We start from the raw sequence: 8,005 nt of genomic DNA on the forward strand, positions 1-8,005 counted from the left end.
TCTGGGAACAGCTGTCGAGGAGGGAGAGACAGCAGCACAGGCAGGGACATCATGGGGTGAGAACAAGGTGGGGAATGGCAATGCGTGCCTGAAGCCTGTAGGGAAACAGGTCCAGGCGTGGGACAGTGTGGGATGGGCTGTGGTGCAAATGGCCAAGGGTGCTGGCCAGGCTGAAAGGCCCTGATAGAATCGAGGTTTTTGCCTCCTTGGCTATGGCTGATGTCTCTGCCACAGAGGCCTCAGAGGAGACACATTGTCCTCAATTCAAGGAGCATGGTTGCCACTTTGTGCCAACTCTAAGAAATGCCCTTCCCTTGGCCTCACACTCCCCAAATTCCAAGGAAGAGCCCTGAGACACAGGTGAGGGTCAGGATCTCCCTGGACAGGGGCTGGGGTCAGCACTTGGCATTTCTGCTTCATCAGACCAAGCCAGGGTGTCCTCAGCATCAGAGCTGCCTGTGCTTTGCCTGTGTTTGTCCTCATGGCCTCCAGTTGTCTGCTCTAACAAGCCCATGCGGAGGCTTTGTCAGTAATGGCTCCCAGTGGGGCCTGTTTGTGCTTCAAGGTACTTTGGGCATTATTCCTGCCTTGAACTTCTTGAGAAGTTTTCTTCACTCTCCTCTTTGAACCTGAAGTCTGAGGACTGTGATGAAAACACACCATGGGGCTTGTTAAAATGCCCTTATAGGCATGTCTCTTCAATGAAATTTAATTAAAAGAACTCAGGACTTCTACAAGTACTTGCATTTTAGTTAGGTCCTTGGTGATGAAGATTTCAAAGAAATTTCCAAAGGAGGACCTTTTTTCAGTCACAGGTATTTTCTGTCATGGCTCAGTTGATAGAAGCAGTGACAGAAGCATGCTGGGATGGATATGGGTCTCCTGAAGAGATCTGGACAGGCAGGAAAAGCAGTCTCTTCAGATCCAACCCTGGATGGAGAACCTTGCTCTTCCCCAAGCCCAGCAGTTCCCTCCCTGGCCTCCTGGGACTCCCAACACTTTTCCTCCCATCATCTGTGCTCACAGGCACAGACAGATTTCTCTGACAACAAACAGCAGTTCAACATGACACAGTTTAATACCCATGAAATCTCTCTCCTCAGCTGCCTGCTACGGCCAAGCAGCGTGTGAAGGGGGTCAGCTTTCAGAGGAAATTCTCTTCTGATCTGTTTTAATCAGATACTTAGAAAGGTCACTTATCAACACACTGACCTTCTGACAGAAGAGTTCATTACACTTCTGAAAGATGGGACATTTTCCAACTCTCTGAAACTTAAAGCAGAAAACAAAAGCTAAGGAGCAGCTGAATGACCAAAGAGCAAGCAGATGTAGAAACACTAGGAGCAGGAAATCTACATCCATCCAGTCTTAAGAAATTATGTCCTTAGGCATGGCTATATAATCAGGAGAGTTGGAAACAACTGAATGACGAGGGATATGAAAGAGGGAAGGTGAATATTTCTTCTGCTGCCATGTGTACACTTTTAGGTAATTCCCACTCTATCATGGTGGGAAAGCATTGCCATTTCAGACAAGTAGTTGAATAATTCAGCTATTTAAAATGTGCTTATAAATTTATTATAAATGTAATGGTAAAAAAAATAGTAGCCCTTTGCAGGCAGACATGATGCAAACACAGCACAGCTCGTCATTACAGTGTCTGGGTCACACAGGACTAGGAGATACTGCAGTAGGAATTGGATGAACATGGAGTATGTTACTAGATATGCTAGAAGAAAAAAAAATACAACCTACTAAATAAAGACTGGTTCTAACAAAGTTTCATTTCCAGGAATACACGGAAGATGAGCAGTTTATTGTTGCTTAGAAACATCCAGTCATCAGTTTCCACATGGCATCCTTGAGCTCCTGGTTCCTCATGCTGTAGATAAGGGGGTTCACTGCTGGTGGAAACACCGAGTAAAGAAATGCCACCACTAGGTCCAGAAATTGGGAAGAGATGTAGGGAGGCTTCAGGTAGGCAAACATGGCAGTGCTGAGAAACAGGGAGACCACAGCCAGGTGAGGGAGGCAGGTGGAAAAGGCTTTGTGCCGTCCCTGCTGCGAGGGGATCCTCAGCACGGCCCTGATGATCTGCACATAGGACACCACAATGAACACAAAACACCCAAAAGATAAACAGATGTTGAACACAAGGACTCCAGTTTCCCTGAGGTAGGCATCTGAGCAGGAGAGCTTGAGGATCTGGGGGATTTCACAGAAGAACTGGTCAAGGGCATTGCCATGGCAGAGGGGCAGTGAAAATGTATTGGCAGTGTGTAGGACAGCAAGGAGAAACGCACTGGCCCAGGCAGCTGCTGCCATGTGGACACAAGCTCTGCTGCCCAGGAGGGTCCCATAGTGCAGGGGGTGGCAGATGGCAACGTAGCGGTCATAGGCCATGACAGTGAGGAGATAGTACTCTGTGACGATCAAAAATACAAAGAAAAAGAGTTGAGCCACACATCCTGTGTAGGAAATGGCCCTGGTGTCCCACAAGGAATTGGCCATGGATTTGGGAATCGTAGTGGAAATGTAGGCAAGGTCAATAAGAGAGAGGTTGAGGAGGAAGAAGTACATGGGGGTGTGGAGGTGGTGGTCACAGGCTATGGTGATGATGATCATGCTGTTGCCCAGGAGAGCAGCCAGGTAGATGCCCAGGAAGAGCCAGAAGTGCAGGAGCTGCAGGTCCCGTGTGTCTGCAAAGGGCAGGAGGAGGAACTGGCTGATGGAGCTGCTGTTGGACATGTGCTGCCGTCAACTCTGTAGAACTCTGAAGAGGAGGAAAAGGCACAGTGAGGAATTAGGGACCTCTTCTATGAGGAAAACCTCTTTCAATACACATTGAGTCTCTGTATTCTAGAACGCTTTTTGTAGGTCCCTTTTGGGAGGTCTGCTTTGTGCTGTCTTGAGCGTGCCACTGAAGGGAGGAGGGAAGTCCTCAGTCCTACAGATGATGGTCCTAAAGTGAGGGTAACCTCAGTGCCAACCCCAAAAATACATGCATCCAGAGGCTCAAATAAAGATGGAACAAAGGCATCAAGGGCAGGAGGGGAAACAGGAAGAAAAGCTCCAGTAAGGCCTGGAAGGAGAGGGATAGACAGACAGGCACTCAAGAGTTTCTCCTCACTGGGAGAAGGACCATACACTGTTCTTCCATAAGTAATTCTCTAAATGCATCACTTCTTTTTGCAGCGCTAATGCCACCATGCTCAGGAGAAGACAGCTGTCCTGCCCTGTCCCTCTGATGGGGCAGAAGGGCAGCCCTTCTGGGCAGCACTTTCTTGTCCTAGAGAGAACCTGTCCTCCTGACAGACCCCACACACTGCCCCATGTCCCAGCTTTAGGAGATCCCTCCAGGAACAGAACCTGCATTGCCCTGCACCCACAGACATACCAGGGAGAGTGCTGTGGAGATTTCTCCTCCATGAGCTCTCAGCATCCATCAGCTCTCTCAGCCTCACAGGTCTCCCCTCGGTGCCTCCAGGCAGTGTCCCCAGCCCTGTGTGCTTGGCAGAGGAGCTGCTCCTGGCCAGAGCTGTCTCTTTGCAGCACTGCTGGGTTGCCATGAACTCCCTTCATCCAGCTCACAGCAGGACAAGACCAGTTCTTCTAGGCTCCCTCCTGGTGCCTCAGGCCTCATGGGGATTGTTCTATGATCTCATCTCTAGCTTTCTATCCCTTAGCTGGGGAGAAATCCTTCTGTCCAGCTGAGTCCTTTCTCCTGATCAAACCAGAGCAGGGCAGGACAATCAGCTTTCCTTGTCTCCCCATGAGACAGGACTCTCAGGCAGGGACAGGGTAGGGACTCTTTCCCCCTGTGAAAGGAAGGGAGTTAGGTGTGCAGTTGGACATTTCTCAATGTTTCCCAAGAACAAAATCAGGAAAAACAAATCTACAAAGCTCTGCTCTGCCGTTGGGGGAAGTGGAAAACAGTCCAGAAAAGATCCTATAGATCAAAAAAGACAGACCTTCTGCTGCAAGTACAAACTGACACCTGGAGAGCTCCCGTCAGAGCCCCATAAAGCCAGTGGCAGCCTCAGCCAGCAGGAAATGCACCTCCCAAAAAGGACCTTTCCAATGTCTGATAGAACAGGGAGAGGCAGTCCTTGGGTCTCCAATGAGAACGTTTTGCTCACTGAAGAGTGCCCCAAGTTCTCACTGCCTTGTTCTCCTTGCAGAGGGCTTCATGCAAAGAGGCAGAGAATGTCCAAGGGCAGCTTCATTCCCCACTTCCTCCTCCTGCCCTTTGCAGACACGGGAGCTGCAGTGGGTTTCTCCATGCTGTGCTGCACACAGCCAATACATGCTCCCTACCCCTCTGCAAGGGTGATGCTGTTGAGCAGTTCTGTGAAATCCCCTAGATCCTCAGCCTCACATGCTCAGATGCCTACCCCAAGGATATTGGTCTACTTGTATTCAGTACCTGTTTAGTTTTGGGGTGTTTTGTGGGATACCTGGGGAGGTTTCAGGCCAGGAATATGTTTCATCCCTCGCACCTTTTGTTTTGGTGCAGTTTAGCAGTTTTGAATGTGGAGGACTGTACAGCTGTGCAATGACGTCTGGCACTATTAGGGTCATTTCTTTGGGTACTAATGTTCTGAGTCTTAAGGTTACTCATGCTGCTAGTAGGTTACCTACAGAGATTTCAGGTCAGGATTGTGTTTTGCCCTCATCCCAATTTTCGGGAACTCTTTCTCGACGTACAGTTCTTTCAAAGCTGGATGCTGGGAGAGCCTGAAAATTACGTCTGGCACTGTTAGAACATTGTCTTGGTAAGGAGAGACCTGAGCCCCATGCTTTCTGGGGCTGCTAGTGGGCTAACCAGGGAGATTTCAAGCCAGGAACATCTTTCAGCCCTCACCCCTTTTCCTTAGGTGCTATTGCTGGACATTTAGGAGTTTCAACTGTGGATGCTGGTGGAGCCCATAAACAACATCAGGCAATCTTAGGACCGCTCCCTTGGCTAGCAATGCCCTGATCCTAAAGGTTACTGGGGCTGCTTGTCCACTCTCTGAGGAGCATTCAGGGCAATAATATCTTTAAACTCTCGCTCTTTTGTTTGGGAGCTGTTGCTGTATGGTTAGAAGTTTCAAAGGTGGATGCTGGTAGAGCCTGAGGAGGCATCAGGCAATGTGAGGAGAGTTCCCTTGGCAAGGAACGACCTGAGCACCAAGATTCCTTGTGCTTTACGTCTGAACACTGATGAGGGTTCATGCCAGGAAAATCCTTCAGCCCTCGCTCCGCTTGTTAGAGACCTGTTGCTGGAGCTTTAGCACTTTCGAAGGTGATTGCTGGTAGACGGAAAAATGACATCAGGCACTCTAAGGACCGCTGCCTTGGCTAGGAATGCCCTGAGCCTCAAGGTTTGCTGTACTGCTACTCTACTACCTGGGGAGGCTTCAGGCCACAAACCTTTTTCATCCCTGACGCCAATTTGTTTGGGAGCTGTTACTGGACCTTTCTCAGTTTCAAAGGTGGGCTCTTGTAGAGTTTGAAAATGAAGTCAGGCAATCTTAGGACTGCTCCCTCTTCTAGGAAAGCCCTGAGCCCCAATGTTCATAGGGCTGCTAGTGGGCTACCTGGGGAGGTTTCGTGCCAGAAACATCTCAGCCCACGCACCATTTGTTTGGGAGTTATTACTGGACATTTAGAATTTTCAAAGTTGGACTCTGGTAGAGCCTGAAAATGACATCAGGGACCCTTAGGACCGTTCCCTCAGCTACGAAAGGTCTGAGCCCCAAAGTTACTGGGGCTGCTTTTGGGCTACCCAGGGAACTTTCAGGCTCTCAAACCTTTTGTTTGGGACCTATTGCTGGACATTTGGCATTTTTGACTGTAGACACAGGTAGAGACAGAAAATTATGTCTGATATTATAAGACATTGTCTTGGCTAGGAATGCTCTTTGCCCCAAGGCTACCAGGGCTGCATGTGGGCTACCTGGGGAGGTTTCAGCCCAGGAACATCATTCATCCTTTATAGATTTATTTGGGAGCTATTGCTGTATGTTTAGAATTTTTAGAGGGGGCCACTAGTAGAGCCACAAAATGACACCAGGGACTCTTCAGACCATTCCAGTGGTTAGGAAAGCCCTGACCCCCAAGGTTACTTGGGCTGCTAGTGGGCTACCTCGGAGGGTTTCTTGCTAGGAAACTTTTTCAGCCCTTGCAAATATTTTTTTGTGACCTACAGTAAAGTTTTTGGGTTCTCCCTGTCCCTCCTTTTCTTAATAATTCTATAAATACATTAATAACAATGTTACTGGTATAAGTAAAGTTCTTTAAATATTAAGTAATATAAGAGTAATATTAATATTTCATGCTATTGCTAATTAATAATAATTATATAAATATATTAATGACAAAAGGAGGGACAGGGAGCATCTCCAACGTTTATTCGACTCAGGGGGACCAATGTAATAGAGGGTGAAGAAAAGTCTGAGGAACTTAGTGCCTTTTTTGCCTCAGTCTTTAGCAGTAAGACCAGTTGTGTCCTGATACCCAGACCCCTGTGTGGAAAACTGGAGATGTGAGTTGGATCGAAGCTCCCATAATCCCAGGGGAATTGGTAAGTGACCTGCTCAGCCACTTAGATCTGTACAAGTCAATGGGTCCGGATAGGATACACCTGAGGGTACTGAGGGAGCTGGCAGAAGTGCTCCCCAAGCCACTTTCCCTTATTTACCAGCAGTCCTGGCTGACCAGGGTGGCTCTGCCTGACTGGAAGCTGCACGTGACACCCATCTACAAGAAGGGACAGTAGGAGGTTCCCAGGGAACAAAATGCCTGTCAGACTGACCTTGGTGCTGGGGAATGTGGTGGAACAAATCATCTTGAGTGCCATCATGCAGCACATGCAGGACATCCAGGTGATCAGGCCCAGTGAGACTGGGTTTAGGAAAGGCAGATCGTGCTTGACCAAACTGATGTTTTTCTGTGACAAGGTGACCTGCTCTTTGGATGTGGGGAAGGCTGTGGATGTGATCTACCTGGACTTCAGTGACACCTTCATCACTGTCTCCCACAGCATCCTGGTGGAAGAACTAGCTACCAATGGATTAGATGTGTATAGTCTTTGCTGGGTTAGAAACTGGCTGTACAGCCAGACCCAAACAGTTGTGGTGAAGGGAGTTAAATCCAGTGTGCAGCAGGTCACACATGGTGTTCCCCAGGGCTCAGTGCTGAGGCCAGTTCTCTTTAGTATCTCCATTAATGATCTGGCTGAGGGGATCAATTGGACCCTCAGAAAATTTGCAGATGACATCAAAGTGTGTGAGTGTTGATCTGCTGGAAGGCAGGAAGGCTCTGCCAGGTGACTTGGACAGGCTCAAAAAAGGTCGTCCAGGGGAAATTCCTTTGAAATCTAGGGAATCACTAAGGACCCAACTAAAATCCAAGTAGTTGTAGAAGTCTTGAGTTTTATAATGAATGTTACTTGAAGAGCCATGCTTGGAAGGGCTTTCTGGATGTTAATGAGCCCTATGGTGTCTTTTCTTCTGAGTCCACAGACCTCAGATACCAAGAGGAGAGTGAAGGAATGTCTCCAGAAGTTAAAGTCAGGAGTAATGCCCAAAGTGCCTTGAAGCATTAAGAGGCCCCACTGGGAGCCATTGCTGGCAGAACCTCACCACGGGCTCATTAGAATAGACAACTATAGACAAACACAGGCAAAGCACAGGCAGCTCTGATGCTGAGGACACCGTGGCTTGGTCTGATGAAGCAGAAATGCCAGTGCTGACCCCAGCCCCCGCGCAGGGAGATCCTGACCCTCACCTGTGTCTCAGGGCTCTTCCATGCAATGTGGTGAGTGTGACACCAAGGGAAGCATAGTGTTATTACACATGGTGGCCTCTCTTTAGGTGGGTGTATGGAGGCAATGATGCTTTATGGCCATGAGGACAATGTGTCTCCTCTGAGGCCTCTGTGGCAGGGACATCAGCTATAGCCAAGGGGTAAAGACCTTGTTTCTATCAGGCCCTTTCAGCCTGCCCAGCACCCTTGGCCA

General features: G+C 48.7%; 1 protein-coding gene across 1 annotated transcript; it reads right to left on the reverse strand.

Moving 5' to 3' along the window:
* Positions 1–1,824: 1,824 nt before the first annotated feature.
* Positions 1,825–2,748, reverse strand: LOC311199873 (olfactory receptor 14A16-like; the record flags this gene model as incomplete). Its single annotated transcript, XM_084274010.1, has 1 exon — positions 1,825–2,748. The coding sequence occupies one exon, from the start codon at positions 2,746–2,748 to the stop codon at positions 1,825–1,827; it is 924 nt and encodes a 307-aa protein (XP_084130136.1).
* Between the last annotated feature and the right edge of the window lie 5,257 nt (positions 2,749–8,005).

Source organism: Gallinula chloropus, assembly GCF_964237585.1.
Source record: "Gallinula chloropus genome assembly, chromosome: 21".
Taxonomy (NCBI): domain Eukaryota; kingdom Metazoa; phylum Chordata; class Aves; order Gruiformes; family Rallidae; genus Gallinula; species Gallinula chloropus.